The following is a 16,337-nucleotide window of genomic DNA, read 5'->3' on the forward strand; positions in this document are numbered from 1 at the left end:
TGGCAAAAAAAAAAAAAAAAAAAAAAAGTGTTTTCTTGGAACCAACACCTGAAGGTTGTTCTAAGATACAATCCAAATGTGTCCTTAATTAAATACAAACAGTGTAAAAGGCATAAATAACCTTTTGTATCCTCCGCTATGACTATCACCACAGATTTACCTGCACTACCTGCAAGGGTTTGATTATCAACTGATCAGGATTCAAAGTTAATCTCTGCTGCAGCACTCAGCTGCTACTTCAGAATGTTTGCAAAGACAAAGTAGAGCGTGCTCTTCCATCTCAACCAACCATTAACTCTGTTTTAATTCATGAAACACAGATTCATCCAATAATTTATTTTGCTCTGTTTTGCCTGTTCTTTATGTGCTGAGATGTTTTGAAAATTAATTGCTGAAATGCCTTCCAAAGTTGTACATAATTGGTTTGCATGCAAAAATTGTCACCAGCTCTTAGTAATTAAGGTGTTGACGGTGTGTATGACATGCACCTCTAATAAGTGTGATATTTGTAAATCTGCATGCATACGTTATACTGTGAATGATAACAAACTATAATATCCATATCAGAAATTCTTTGGATAATAATTTAGTCTCTAGTTGTCTTTAGACTCAAAATCCTGATATCAAGAAAAAATAAAATTCACTTCTTCAAATGTCTGACTTGATTTCTTAATAATTGATAGTATGTTAATCAGGTATTGACTACATGTTTCAGCACTTCAAAGAACAGACTTGTTTCCAAATGCAAGAAATCACTTTAACTTCAGCATCTTAAAAACACTACTCCCAGTCAGAAAATCCATGTGTAACACACAGACACACACACTATGTGCCCCCCAGCAATCGGTGTAATTTAATAAATAAAACTGTGCAGAACAGAGGGAGCTGTTAGTTCTGCCACTGAGGCCTAGCTGTGGTGCTGACGCTGAGGTGACGTGGGGGTGAGGCGGCACTCTAAAGGTTAATGACCGTTCCCAGGCCAATAATGGCATCGGTGAGCAAACAATCCTTCATTCGATCTACACTGATGAGTTACATAAGGCTGTGTGAGGGACTGTTTGTTCTTTCTCTCAATCACCTTATAGACAAATTCAATGATCATAGCAGAGGAAAATGCTCAGAGGGAGGGAGGCGTTGGGGGGTGAATGCTGAGTTCTGTTCATACATGTAGATGGGAAGAAGAAGTGTGTGCTTGTGTGTGTGAGGGGCACAGCTGGGGGGTAGATCTAAAAACTCTCTGTCCATGTGTCCAGATTGGAGAATGTTCTGATTCACTGACACGAAAGCACATTTTTTACTCTTTATCAATTTGAACAGGACTGCAGAGAACTTGGACCCTGGTCGATGTTTCAGGATTAGGTAACTGAAATGCAGGCTATGTGTGTTTAGCCTATGGTTTCCCTCCAGGCAGTCAGAGTTGGGCAACCGGTATGAAACTGAAAGATGGCCTCGCTGGTCCCATGATCATCAGCTCTCAGCTAGGTGGAACACTAAACCTCAACTTTTGAAAAACCATCCACAGGCCATTTTGTAGGAATGCATAAAAGCACATTTGCATCTTCAAGTTATACTTGATATTTTTAAACTCAACAAAGGAATCTGCATTTTCGCTCTGACTTACTGCTGTCATAAAACCTTCAACATCTGACCTTCAACCACCACGACTAGTAATTATGATTGTCTGCAAGTGAACTCTCTGTAAAAGGCAGCTTTTTTGAAATATTTATACATTTGTTGACAAAGTCTTAACAAAGTGAAGTTAATCAGTCTTCAAGTTGAAATTTTCTCCAGTAACAAGAAAGTTTGTGAGCTGAATTCACACCAAATGTAAAACTAATATAAATAACATTTGCACCACAACATCACAACAAACTGTGTGCTTTGAAAAATTTGGAACTGTTAGAAGCAGAAGTACAAAAGGTGAGAAAATATTCATGATTTGATTTTGAGCTGCTCCAATTCTGACAAATTATGTTTTTTCTTTTAAAGTGCAAATCAAAAAAATTCCACATAATATAAGACAACAGTATAATGTGGGCCTTTAAAGGTCTGGAGGGGGTTGACAGGCAGAAGCCATGAATATCATTCTAATGATACAACAGCAGCACAGGAAAAAAAACAACAGTTAACAAAATGAAGGAGCTGCTGCACATTTGAAGGAAAAAGTCCCAGCGTGGTGCCCCCCTCTGCCAGCTGTGACTCTAAAACTGTTGTCTAAAAGGCCTTAGTTGGACCCAAGTCAAACAGTCTAGGCAGATCAAGACTTCACTGGCAAAGCTCAAGTGGCAGCTCCTCTGCGAACAACTTGACCCCCACCGCAGGAGTCTGAACTGGGAGTCCCACCCTGTTGTCTCCGTCAGCACCTCAGCTCACCCTGTGATCAACTCTGACCTCCTCTCATCCCCCGAACCTCCTGCACCTGATCCTTCCGGCCCCGGCACAGCTCAGGATACAACACATACACACTAACAAATGCGCTAAAACCACACACACAGCCACATAAACAAATAATTATATTGCCAGCCAGAAGTATGTACACACGGGCAACCGAACGCACACACTGGCTCCATGTGAGAAGTGTCTCGTTAGCTGACGGTAATCAGCTTAGTGCTCTCCAAACGCCCACCGGCACTAAGCTCTTTACAGACGAACCCAGTTAGAGAAGTAGGAGCTGATAGATGCCATGGCTCTGGATCCAGCGAGACGCACAAACACACACAGATCATTGTGGAGACATGGGGAGAAACACTGCAGCGGTGTTGACATCAAGACAATCACCTGTGACGAGTGTGTGTAGGGAAAAAAGAAATTTATATGGCAGAAGGAGACAGACGGAGGGGAAAAAAAGGGGCGGGGGGGGGGGGCCACGGACCAAGCTTGGTGAGAAGAAAGCACAAAACTCAAAGCTGAAACATTTTCCTGGGAGAGTGTGAGAAGGGAGGGAGACAAATAAGGAGTGTGAAAGGAGGGAAACACTCCCTCCTTCTACTCCTCCTCCGCCAGTGCACTCAGTAACCTCAGTGGGTTGGTGGGTGGCAGCTCGGCTCTTTTAGGCAGCACCCAACGCTCTCTAGACCCGGCATACATCCCATACCACAGCGCACAATCAGCGCTCTGTAGCCAGGATCACGGTTGTACAGGGAGCTGGCAGGCTGCCAAGCAAACACACACAAACTCACACTCAAAGGCATTTACATATACACATACACATACACGGAAGTGTCTATGTAACACCTCAATAGAAGCGTTCAACTACAAATGTTCTGAAAGTTGATTGGTTTTTCAGTCTAAAGAGCAGAATATAGTTTGAATAAAGTGTGCAATCTTGCAAAAAACAGCTTTTTTGTACAGTCCCACATTAAAATAGAGGTGCAGGTAAGTCCAAGTTAATCCAAGCAACAGAGGTCAGAGAAGTTTCAATTTTTGTTTGATTGTTTTTCGGGTTTATCAAACGAAATTACCAACCTTTAAGAAGATTGGAGCAGCATTTTGGAAAACATGCTTTATTTAGATGAGAAGATCAGTTTATGAGTAGTATCCAAGCTAAGCTAAGCTTTCTGTCGTAGCATCATATTTTACCGCCAAATGAACGCTCAGAGAGAATGCACATAAGATAAATGCACAGACGCATGAACAAGCATTTGAACTGTGACATGAGCACATCAAGTGCGTATTATGCAACAGAGTGGAGTCATAATGTTGGTTGCATTCAGATATAGACACAAAGAGAATGTGCTTTGGCAGGTGCCTCACCTTAACTGAGGCGCCCAAAAAAAAAACAAAAAAAAGATAAAATAAGATATTGGGCAGCGCTTTCCCAATGCAGGCAGGCTCTGGGAATTTCTGGACTCTTTCCTCTGATCTGAGTAAATCAAATCATGTTGTGTATATTCTATTAGATGGATGGCCTCTAGTCAACAATGTACAGTACATAATTCATTCATTCAAGCCAAACATCTCACACACACCCATCTTAAATCTCCTCAATCTGTGGAACTTGTGTGGGAAAGAAAAAAAAAAAAAAAACTCTGATGTGAAAATAATAAAAAGAGAAAACAAAGAGTCCACAGGGAAAAAGAAGAAAAAACAGGAAGAGGAGAGGTCTGGAGAGTGGAGGAGGCAGGCATGGTGGGGCACGGAGGCTTTGTTCAAAACAGAATGAGCAAAAACAGTATGGACAAAAGAGACAGGAGGTGTGTATGTGTGTGTTGCTGGGGTAGGCCAGGGGCAGGTCAGTGAAGGTCACTGTGGCCATTAGCTGAGGAGCTTTTGGCTGATCCCTGCTTCCTGAAAGGTGATTGGCTTAGATGATCTGTCTCAGCTTCTCCTATTAAGAGAAGCAGTTCAGTTCAGACAGTGTGTGTATGTGTGTGCAAGCCAAACAAATCAGGACTTTGCATAGTAACTAAAAAGCTGTGAATAGCAAAGCTAGCATATACAGGTGTGGCATTTCAAAAGCTTTTCCGTCACATCTAATGGCAAGTCCTTAGGACACGAATACACACCAACACTTTCTCACTCACACACTTGGTCTGTCCAGCGGCGCCTGTTTGACTGACCAGGCTGCCAATACAATTCATTCCCCTGCCGCTGTGTTGTTGTATATGCGTGTGAGCGTGTGTGTGTGCCAAATACATGTGAATAAGGCACTAGTCAGTCAAAACATGACTAGAGTACTGAAACATTAGCAGAGGTTTTACTACCTAATTAACATTCGGTCAGCCAGGCAGCTCACCAGAAATACACACACATGCACACACACACAGAAAGAGCCACAACTGAGTTCCTGCCTTTAAGCAATGTGTTTAACCCTGAACTAGACATTTCAGTGCACGTGGGTGTTGCTGAGAAACAGCAGTGCCTCAGTGTATAAATTGGCTCAAAAAAGTATAATAACTACAATAATATCTAATAAAAACTATGACATTTTTCATGTTAGATTTTTTTTACATTGCAGTAGAGTGAAATGTGTCTCAAACTTGTGCCTCTAACAAAAGCAAGTCTTAAAAATTGATTCTTTTCTTTTTCTCCTGTAACATTCAGCATATTCTAAAAGGGCATGAACTTGAGAATTTTATCCTCCAGAAGTTTACTTTTTTTTTTTTTTGTTTTTTTTTTTTTAAGTGAATCGTGTGTTATTGTGCACGTCTGGTCAGATTGATGCGCGCATGAATCAAAAGTCAGACACTTCTTGAGGACTGAACACCATCTTAAGTCACTCCTTCCTGGCTTAACAAATGTTATAGTTTGAACTGACAGCAAAAATGTGCAGTTTACAGGAAAAATATTCAAAAGTTACTTTTATGTTAATATTATATTCGCCATTGACTGGAAATGACTGAATCCTGTATTTTCTTGTTGCCTCAACCTTAAATTAAATTCAATATCTGTCAAGGCTCCTCTTCATCAAAAGCCACTCCACCACAGACTCCAGCTCCTCCTTTTTCCACATGTAGAAAAGACTGGTGAAGTCATTTTCTTGTGTGCAAGCACAGTCGCACTTACCCTGAGACAGATTTTACTAGTTGCTAGATTCAGCTTTTTGGACGCCCAAAGTGTCTGAAAATCTCTTGAAAAACTATATAGCAGCTGGAAGTCAAGCTCACCTTCAGAGATAATATCCCACTGCAGCAATAAATTATAAGATGAGTGGAAACAAGCAGAATCGGATCATTTATGGGACAGAAGTCAGTTAGTAGATATCACTGCGATTGTGGGATTGTTCTGATTGGTATGTTTTAAAAACTCCTTACCTCGTTTCTCTTGATGGCTAGCCACTGCCAAAAAGCAGCGCAATGGATGTGCGTTAACTCAAGGCCTGGAAACGTGATCTGACCCTCAATGGATGAGTGGAATCACTGGAATCATACACAAACATGTCTGAAACGCACACAACTCGCCCTATGAGCTGATCTGCCTCTTTTCAAGCTTCGTGTGATAAGAAAGAAGAATGAAGCCCCTCAGGTCTGATGGCCTCACCCTGATCTCGTAAATATGCCTTCAAAGTCACTCACACACATTACTTTCCTGTCGCTATCAGCAAGCTCTCACCAAGCAGAAAGAGCTTAGTGCATGTGTGTGTGTGTGTGTGTACACGTGTATTAGAAAAAAAATAACATGACTGGGGGGACATCACAGCCTGGTCAAGGTCTTGGGAAGATGAGCGACTGAAAACAAAACTGGGTGGGAGCAAAGCACAGCGAGGGAGTGAATAAGACTGATTCACGTCACAGCCGACGGATGAATGAGTTTTCTTCACCGGTAATCACCAAGGCAACAAGCGCATGAATCACACCTTTGCTCTGTTCACTCTTTTAATATGAATTTCTCTTCATTACATAAAGAACCATTCAGCATTCAATCCCCTGCACACCTGACAAAAAAAATAGAATGGTATGAGCCTTTTTGTATTTTACAGTTCATAGATTTTACCAACTACTTTATTGATGTTCCTAAACATATAAACACAGGAGTCTTCTGATGACTGCATACTACCACGTTTATATTGAAACCACCAGTTTGGATCATTTAAACTGATTTTATGGTAAAGCCTTCTCTTTGGCATGGTAGACACTCAGGAGCCTAAAACCATCGCTGCTGCGGACAAGAAGCCGGTCAGAGATGAAAATCGGAATTAGAGCACTTGTAGCCTAAACAAACAGACCCAGAAAACAAAGACTGATTGAAGAAGCTGAATTTATTTTATCAGCATGTGAAGCTGAAAGATGATGAAGATGTTTAATTTCTGCAGCTCATAAAAGGGAACTTCATGCTTTGCTTTAGACTTACTTTTTCCCTTACTTGAATGTAAAATCACGTGTAATATTGACTTTTCTAAGCTTTGGAAACGTTAGTCATCTGCTTTGTTTATGCAGAAAATGAGTGGGACAATGAGTAACTGGTTCCTTTATGTAAATTTACCTCAGCTCTTTTTTCTGCATCTATCAATCTCAAATGTTTTCCAATCTTTTCTTTCAATACCTTCCTATGCTCTTTTATTCTCAAAAAAATCCATCTACCCTCGCTCTCACTCTCCTCTTGAAAGAGCTGTGAAAAGCATCCTCATCCATTCTCTTTGCCTTCCTGAGAATCAACAGCGCTGCGTGAAAAGGCCTTTTGATGTCTTGTCAAACGAGGTAAATGGTCAACGTATGAAAGCAAATATGTTGCAGGAATAGTAAATAGCAGCGATGCACTTGCGCAATCTGCGAAACCAGAAAATTTTCCATTCCAATTTACAGCTGTGACAAAGACGTGACGAAGCGATATGATACTGAAGGGGCAGGCCGTCTGTTGGTACAACAAGTGCTCAGTGGAGGGTGGGAGGCGTGAGGTGACTGAAATATCCAACCGGCAGAGGAGAGATTTAGCATCTATTCATCCTACAGAGCTAAATCCCCTCATTTCCTCGACTCTGAAGTCAATGGAAGATTAGTGAAGAGACTTGTCCAACCTTCCCTGTCGTACGGAAATAAAAGTCTAGAGATCCCTTTCCTTTCAATGGCACAATTAATGCCCCATAATCAATAAGCTATCAAGAAGATTGATTAAATTGTTCTGTTCTTTTTTAGTCGACTGGGGGACCTCAGCTGAAGTGAGCAGCCGATTGTGTTACTAAACATAAAGCCGGTCCGTCTGGCATCGGGACACTGATATCCCCCAGATACACAGCTGATTGATTTTGTGTTGAAGGCTGAGGTGGTGTCATCCGTCACTGACTGTCATATTTAAGTGGCACCCTTCTGACACCCTCCTGCTGGGAAACTTTGTGTGGTGACGTTCAAAGTTTCTTCTCTTCACCTGCAGCTCTGCCTTCTCTGCAGCGTTTCGTTTTTAGCTAAATTATCATGAAACATTTCACCTGCAGCACCAATGCAGCGCCAGCGTTTTCCATATGAGCCATTTAACTGGAAACTCACCAGCGGAAAATCTTTAGATGCTGTTTCGCTTCTCACTTTCCTGCAGCACTCTTGTGACATCACAGTGGGTGTCGTCACAAATTTCTAACCGCACTTTCAGGAGTGGTACTGGCTGCCAACATCAGTGTTTTTAAAGTAGGTGGTACAATTACATTACATCTCAGCTGACCTGTTAGTACGGCTGACCGTAAGACTAGGTCAAAGTGAGAATGCATGAGAAACTGCCCAAACGCCTATCAGCATCTATACAATATCAAAGGCAGGAGAAACGCACACCTGCAAAAAGTTAGGAAAATGGAGTCCCACCATCTCTGAGCTCCACAGGCTAACGGACGCCTCCGTCTGATCACAACAGTTAGATAATCTCTGCTGCTTTTCAGCACAAGCCTTCACCACTTCAACCATGGATGCCTGACCATCTCCAATCAAAGCCTCCAATCAGAAGATCCCTTTGTTCCCTCTATTCCTTCTAGTCAAAATAAATTCTCATGAAATTCCTTATGGCCCTTTGTTTAATCTCCTGAAGAAAACATGCTGGTACATTCTGGCTCGTATCATTACGGGCTGACCTGAACTTACCCTGCAGCACCTGGTCTCCAGGTGTCAGTGCTGTTGTTCAGTGGCTGTTATATATTTAGCACTTTTTTTGCGCACTCCAGAAACTCCATGATGGCTCCAGATGTAATGGCAAAAAGATTTGTGATGCCTGATGTGTGACGCAGATTGTTACTTGTAGACATTTGCATATCTAAACTCAGACTCCGGACTGCTGACCTCTGCACTGTGTGCAGTGGTGTGATTGTCAAGGTGTGATCATCCATCACAAAGGTGTAAATGTCTGTGATTGTGTGTGTGTGTATTCAACTTGGATTAGTCCCCTAACCCTCTGATTTGGCAAATTGGACAAAGATGAGGGCCTGTAATGAGACGCTGCTGCTGCTGGGGTGCAGATGACAACACACATGGTCTGCGGAGGAGTTAAAAAAAAGAAAAAAGAAAACGCTGCGCTCAAATACACTGTGCACACATTTAGACGGACACACAACCTTCAAGGAAACCCAAACAAAACCAACTGGACTTCAGGCCACTAAATGTCCTTGATTTTAACAAAAACAGCCCCCTCCCCCTGAAAAAATTCAATTTCATATTAATCAAAAAACATTTGGGCAAATTTTAAACAAATACGACATAACTTTTGTTTAGTCAACCAGAAAGGCAAATGAACGGCTTTTCTGCCGCCCACATGTAACCATGCAGGTTGCTCTGCATCTTCCAAGGGGGGCAAATCAGTGGTGCAATGATGTAATTAGACTAATGAAGGAAAGCAGAATTTCGCTGCAGAGAAATTTAAGCTTAATATTATGCATCCAGGGGTGTCCCTCCCACCTCATCCTGTTTTTCATATTCATACGAACAGTTACACAACATTCAAATATGGAAGAACCAAAAGCCTGGGAGGCAAATTAGGAGAAAAAAATCTGATATTTTTAAATTGCTGGAACAAAACGCTCTGCCTTTGGTCTTCACCTCGATGATAAAAAGTGGCACATTAAATATGTAAAGGCTGCTGAAAATGTTAAAATACAAATGAAATCTGGAAAAACTGCAAATGTGACTGGCAAGGTATAGGAGTATTTTATTTCAGTCAAATATCAATCTTGGTTTTGTCCCCTCCTGCTATTTAGACTTTCACAATCTTCTTCTACACACCTTTCAGAAAAATGTGAGCAGAAACGTGTGTCAACCCTAACAGACGGGAGCTTGGCCCGCCTGCAGCACAAAGAACAAATGAGGTTAAAGAAACACAACAGATAAACAACTGAGTGCACACACATTACACATACACCCCCCCCCACACACACACACACATACTCATGTGCCCTGAGCCTCACCCTCTTTGGGGGTCATGTCCCGGCCACGTGGTTGTGTTTTACATAACACTACTAGTGCTGTTAGTCTCACATAGTGCTGGCCTGGATTACACCCTCAGTCTGCCATCAGAAGTGTGTAGTGTGCAGAAGAGTATTTAATGTTAATCAGTTTAATGGCTTAATGATTAATAATTTAAGGATTTTGAGATTTCTGATAGCTTGGAAGCTCCTAAAGGAAACACAAGCAAGTAAAAAAAACTAAACAAAACAGCCAGGGCAAATTCATCCTGGAGGGGTGAAAGGAAATAAGGTGTAAAGCTGGTCGTGTGTCTTCCTGCCTTAACTTGGACCTGCAACACTTATCACAGGTTTGCGGGGCAATGATGGTTTTTATTGACATTTCCAATGTTGCTTCCAAATAACATGTCTGAGATAAGGTGTTGGCTCCTTTGCAGTTTGTCTGATCAGCTGACAGCTCATGCTTCTTGTCGTCCCGTTCACCACAGAGAGAAATGCTCAGCTAAGCAAAAATGACATGTATAGGGACGGGGAGGGGTTTAATTCCTGACTTTGTTCACAGAGTTACAGCATTTCACGAATTATGTTAGAAATATTGTCATATTTTCAGTACCGTTGCATCAATCAACTCAAATATCTTGATTTGACAGATTTATTTGATAGTGACTATCATGAGGAAATCACTGTGTAAAAACTACACCATAAAACATGTCTCTACAACTCTAAACTCTAAAACCCAACTAATCACCAAACAATCACATCCTCACAACTACACAATGGTTTACTTATTTCCTCACACGAAAGGAGGACTCCATAAAGTCTCTAATGGTTATCTGTGATAAATGCTAACATCTAGACACATGGAGACAATTTGGCCCAATTGCGCAACAATAAACAAATGTAAAGGGTCTCTGTCTACTGTCAATAAGAACAGCAAGAACGTTAATGTGATTCAGAAACGTATGGCGTATACTGTATTATGACCATAATATTTAGAGATTAAATAAGTCTGGCTTTCTATTACTGACTTTACATTTTATGCATCTGGACTAAATTATATAGATACATGTGTGCAGCTCTCCTGATGAGGGAGGTGGTAAATAATTGACTGGGACGGCAGAGCTGGAATGAAATTGTCTCATGTGGTTTCCTTGGGGGAGATTGGAGCAGTGTGGTCTGATTTAATTTGAATTAACATTTTGTCCTGAGAATAACTTTGCACTTCATAAATGGGATGTGCTCTGCTGGAGGTCATGACTCTTTTCTGAAATACACTCGTTTCAGTCACTGTTGCCGACTCTTTAGCTGAACTAGATGCACATAAAAAGCAGACACTTACATTTGCTCCATACAGCCTCACACACAGTGTTTAAAATGTGTCCTGAGGGGGGAGAAAAGGACACACACAGAGACACATTTGTTGGAGTTCATTCCTTTTAATTTGATTTTGTCTCTAAAAGAGGTTATTTGGAGGAAATAGTTCGCCCTGCTTTCCCTCATTATCTAAATAATGAGGTTATTTTTACACATTACATATTACATAACCACTGTCCTACAGGCCTGTTTCTGGCACATGTCCCACAACTGATGTTCCAGTTTAGCCTTTGCCACCCCCTGTGCCAAAACTACATACCCCTGAGACATTCACACTCCTTTCCTATACTTGCTGCTGCCGTTTGGGAAAAAAAATCCCCTGTAATTACAGCAAATCAGAAGAAAATAAAGCAAACAGGATCTATGGAGACAAGCTAATTAATTGTTTCTAAATTGTATTTTTGTTGGTAGTAATGGGTAAATTTATTGTCATGTGCAATTTCGGTATAGTCACTTTCCATTTTGGTTTTAACCTCTCTCTTTGTTTTCTGACCGCTCTACAGCTACAGCTACGTCTCAGTGCAACACTAAAAGCTATTTAAGCGCCACTGCAAACATTCAGGATGGCGGGAAAGACAATGTGCAAAGGGAGGAAGACGAAAGAGAGGTTTTGGTGGGGAAGAAAAGCTGAACAATAGTATGTGCCATGAACAGAAGGGAGGAAAGGAATTTCAAATATCCATCTGCCTAGATGTCGAATGAGGATAAAGATTGTGAAGAATGAACAAGTGTGGGGAGAGTTAATCAAACTGGAACACATACAACTGAAAAAGATACAAAGACAAGGCAATAAAGAGGAAAATAATGTACGAGAAAATAAAAACAGCAGCATAGAAATTATAGACTACAGGGAAAAACAGTTTCAGGAGAGTCCAGTAGTCCTGGGCCTGGCCCTGCTGAGGCCCGCCAGCCCACCGTGGTAAAAACACTCAAACAAAAGGATCATTTATTGAAGGAGGAAAGAGGGGGAGGCGAAATGGAGGGATGAAAGGAGGGGGACACTGTACAGAGGCATTTGAGAGCTGTGTGAATGAAGCACTGGCCCCATCTCAACATTCACAGCCAATGTGTAACTTTCTCCCCCATGCTGCCCCGCTGACGTACTCAGCAGCCAGAGCCCATATGGTCCCACTGTGGTAGCCTGCTAGCACTCCTATTTAAAAAACAGCCAACATCAGCGCTGGTTCCACCAGCACGGCCTCCACTTCCCCATAAAACTAACACAGCGACATATGGATGTAGGCTGATGGTTCATTTCCATCCGTGGAATCCACAAAAACCAACTGTTGAGCTCAGCCACCCCACACTGACTGCAAAATCCCATGATGAGGGTTTTTTTTTTTTTTTTTTTTTTGCAAATGTCTTGAATTCTTCATTAAATCATTAATTAAATAATAATAAAAAAAAAAAACAAGAGCTTTCAGTCTAACACAGTTTACGGCACAAATCATGTGGAGGAAAGCAGCACTGCATAAACAGCAATGCTTGGCAGCATGCATTCATCACAAGGACCCCACTGTGGAAGGTTAAGTAAGACTACTGAGTGTTTTACTGATGCATATAAATCCACATCTCCATTTAAATACTGCTCTATCTGCTTAAACGGCAGGCGTCTATTTCTTAACGGGCCAATTTGGTGCAGACAGTGGCTCAAAGAGAACGTTTTTCTATGAGGAGACGTCTCACAGTGACCTAGTTGAGGCATTGTTTACCCGTGGTGGTACCCCACAGCCAGAAAATTGCCCCCCACAGGAGGAAGAAATGTAAATACAATGAAAATTCATCATCTGCCCTCAATGACCTCCCCTTCAAGCACAAAAGAGTGTGATAACACAGCAGTTACAGCGCTGTGGACACAGTATATAATGCATATTGTACACATGTGGCTCACTGTTACCACCACACTAATAAATCCATTGTTAACATAATCATGAAACATTGTAGTGGGGTACATTACAAAATTTTCTTTCTTCTTTTACTATATCATTTTAAACATGATAAACGATATTCATTTAAGCACATCTAAAAATCGGGCAAGCACATTTTATACACTGTCCTTCATAACACCATTGTTATTAAATAAAATCTTAAACGTGATCGATAGAAGTATAATTTATCTCTTTTGTGATATCAAACTGGAGGACCCTGATTTTACTGGTCAATAGAGAAGGGGGTCAAAGTCCAATTTTATTGAACTTGATGTAGAAAATTTCTTCAGTAAGGCTGATTGGTTTCCTTTGCTAACGGCAGCACTGCAGCAGTGGAATTCTTCTTGACAAATACATGTACAAAACCCCTCCTGAATCTGAAGCCAAACCTGAATCGAGGAGGTACAGGAGTAAAAATGCCAGCCTAACATCCAAGAGCCCTTGACAGGATCAATAGCTATTTCCAGAAATATTGACATCCATTGATATTGCAATAGGTTGTCTTCAACTAAAAACTGTGCACACGCCTTTAACCCCCAGACAAGGAAATCAATTTCTGAATTGTTACTGCAGCCATTCCACCTCTCACATTGTAAATTATGTGGACAGTGGTGCACATCAGACTGAGGCCGACCTAATATGGCGCCAGGTGACGTTTGATTACTAGCATAGATGGAAAAGGAGGCTCTGCTCCATTGGATTAGCCTGAAATAGTATTCTTTTAACATCTGAAAAATGTGACAGAGCACAAGCAGGAAGATAAGAGGGGGAGGACAGCACACATTGAAAAGCAGTCGTTTCTAGAAAAATCACAGTGTGTGTTTTTTCTAAGAAAAAAAAAAGGCTGCTCTTACCTGTTCCCTCTTTGTTTCCATTTTGATGTGTCCGCAGCTCTTCTGATTTGTAGAAGTCAATGCTGGCATAAGTGTTGAGGTTGGAGCTACCGCTAGTGCTGCTGCTGCTGACAGCTGCGCCCCCTCCCCCAATCCCAGAACCTCCCCCCAGGACAGAGAAGAGGCGAGACGGGGCCTGGCTGCTGGAGGGTCCATCCAGGCCCAAGTGGGGACTCTCTTTGTTGACCAAGTCCAAGTCAATGTAGTTGAGACCTTGCTCTGTGGATGATGTCTGAGTGTTTGTTGGAAGGGACTGCTGTAGAGGGAGGGGGCACTGAGTTGGGGTATCAGTCACAGCACCATTTCCCCACAGCATGCTTTCAAAGCCCAGCCGACGGGCCACAGCTTGGGCGTGCTCCGGAAATAGTGATGCAGTGGAGGAAGAGGAAGTAGAGGTAGATGCGGGGAGGGAGGGCGAAGCAAGGAAGGTTTCTGAGCAATGCCGTCTACGTCCTTGGAGGTCAGCCCGGATAACTTTAGCCCCGTGGTCGGGGTTGAGTCCTGGTTTGGGTAAGGGAAAGTCCAGACCCCGTGAATGTACTGGAACAGAAGGATCAGTCCGGGTGGGGGAAGGGGCTTTGGGGGAGACACTAGGGACGGTGTTGTTATTCAAGCTGTAGGCCATCTCTGTGTATTCTGTGGGAGACTCAGACTCCGTAACCGATGGAGCAATTTCTCTGTTTTGCCTAAGTGGGCCCTCTGCCACTTCGGCCCTGTCTTCACGAGGGCTAGTGGTAACTTCATCACAAGTTTTTGGGGCATGAGCAAGAGTTGGAGGCGTGGGAGGGGTGTGGAAAGATGGAAAAACCAGTGGGGTAAGGGAAAGCGGTGATGGGGACGGAGAAGGGCCCAGGTCCATGTTGACATACTCAGAGGCAGCTGGGGGGGTGATGGGGGCAGAAGGGCTACAGGAGAGAGCGACAAAATTACTTAAGCAAAAAGTTGGCCTGTGCTGAGGATGCTGGCTACTTGAGCAGTGAGGCAGGGATAAGCCATGCCTGAGACCCCTGCCACGGCCTCCTCCAACTAGAGCCTGGCTGCACTTCTCCCCCTTAAACTCAATGCTTACGTACTCCCCAGGGCTTTTAGGCTCTGGGGGCAGGGGGTTCTCACGGACTCGAGGAAGTGTATTAGCTTTGGATACATCAACAAACAAGCTCACTGGTCTACTTCTAGTATGGCTACCTTGCTTGGACAACCCGCCTGACCCCCGTCTCTGATGGAGCTTACTCCCGTCTTTGGACTGAGTGCCCCCAGCTGTGGTGCTGACAGTCGGAGTAGCTCGATCTTCAGTCTCCCCAAGGCTTTCACTGCTGGCTGAACTGGAGGAGTATGAGGAAGAAGAGAGTGACAGGTGGCGTCCAACCACTGTGTTGCATCCAGCTGCTTGCTCCTGGCGCCCTCCAATAGCCCTACCTCCACCTCGACTACAACTCCCGTTGGGCCTTCTGCCTCGTCCAGGCCCATCATCAAAGTGTCCAGAAGATGGATTATGTTTGTATGAACGCGGAAGAGAATAATAAGAATACACCATTTTTGGAGTTTGCTGTTGGGAGCTGGTCTCCAAATGACTAGTATGGTCAGGTGGAGGGGGGCTGCCATTTACAGAACGTGCACTGATTGGTGACATGTTCATATAGTCACTGCCTGGCCTGCTATCTGCACTGCCACTGTCCACCCAAGCCCCTCCAGAGAGACCGCCACGCTGGTCAGGGGAGCAGCTGCTATTGGGGGACATTATCATATATCCATCAGAAGTTGGTGGAGGGCGGATCTGCTGTGGAGGAGACACGCTGTTGTTCGGAGTCATGGCCATATAATCATCAGTAGGTTTGGAATCTGAGTCTGGGACAGAGACGGCCAATGACTGGGCCAGTGACACCGGGGGCTGAGTGACACCAGGGAGCATGGACATGTACCCATTGTCCACGCCTAAATCTACACTACAACCTGCCCCTCCACTCCCTTCACTTTTGAACTCCCCTGCCACATCCAAGTATCCTCCTCCTCCACCAGCTGACCCAGCACCCATGCCAGCATCCCTCTGAGTGGATGAGGAAATTGAAGCAAACGACTCTCGGCTGGTGCTCCTGGACATGATGGCATAATCAGCCGAATCATCGTCTGCTGGTTCCTCAGCTCTACGCTGACGTGGGGCCAGCCTTTCCAGGGTCATCGGAGGCAAAGAAGCTCGCTTGCTCAGCAGCCTACGCTCGGCTTCACATTCACGGCTTGAGGAGCGACGTAGGACTCTCCTGGTCTGGAGCTGGGAGCCGCAGGTTGATGTTCCTGGTGTTGGCAGGGAGCTGGAAGTCAAGCTTCCTTGATTACCTC

General features: G+C 43.3%; 1 protein-coding gene across 1 annotated transcript in view; it reads right to left on the reverse strand.

Annotated features, from left to right (window-relative positions):
- Positions 1-16,337, reverse strand: part of LOC115058829 (insulin receptor substrate 1-B) — a 41,672-nt gene that overhangs the window by 13,171 nt on the left and 12,164 nt on the right. Inside the window, exon 4 of the mRNA XM_029526365.1 lies at positions 13,965-16,292. Coding sequence (XP_029382225.1) covers positions 13,965-16,292 — 2,328 coding nt within the window. The remainder of the gene's footprint in view (positions 1-13,964; positions 16,293-16,337) is intronic.

The sequence above is a fragment of the Echeneis naucrates genome, chromosome 18 (genome assembly GCF_900963305.1).
Source record: "Echeneis naucrates chromosome 18, fEcheNa1.1, whole genome shotgun sequence".
Taxonomy (NCBI): Eukaryota; Metazoa; Chordata; class Actinopteri; order Carangiformes; family Echeneidae; genus Echeneis; species Echeneis naucrates.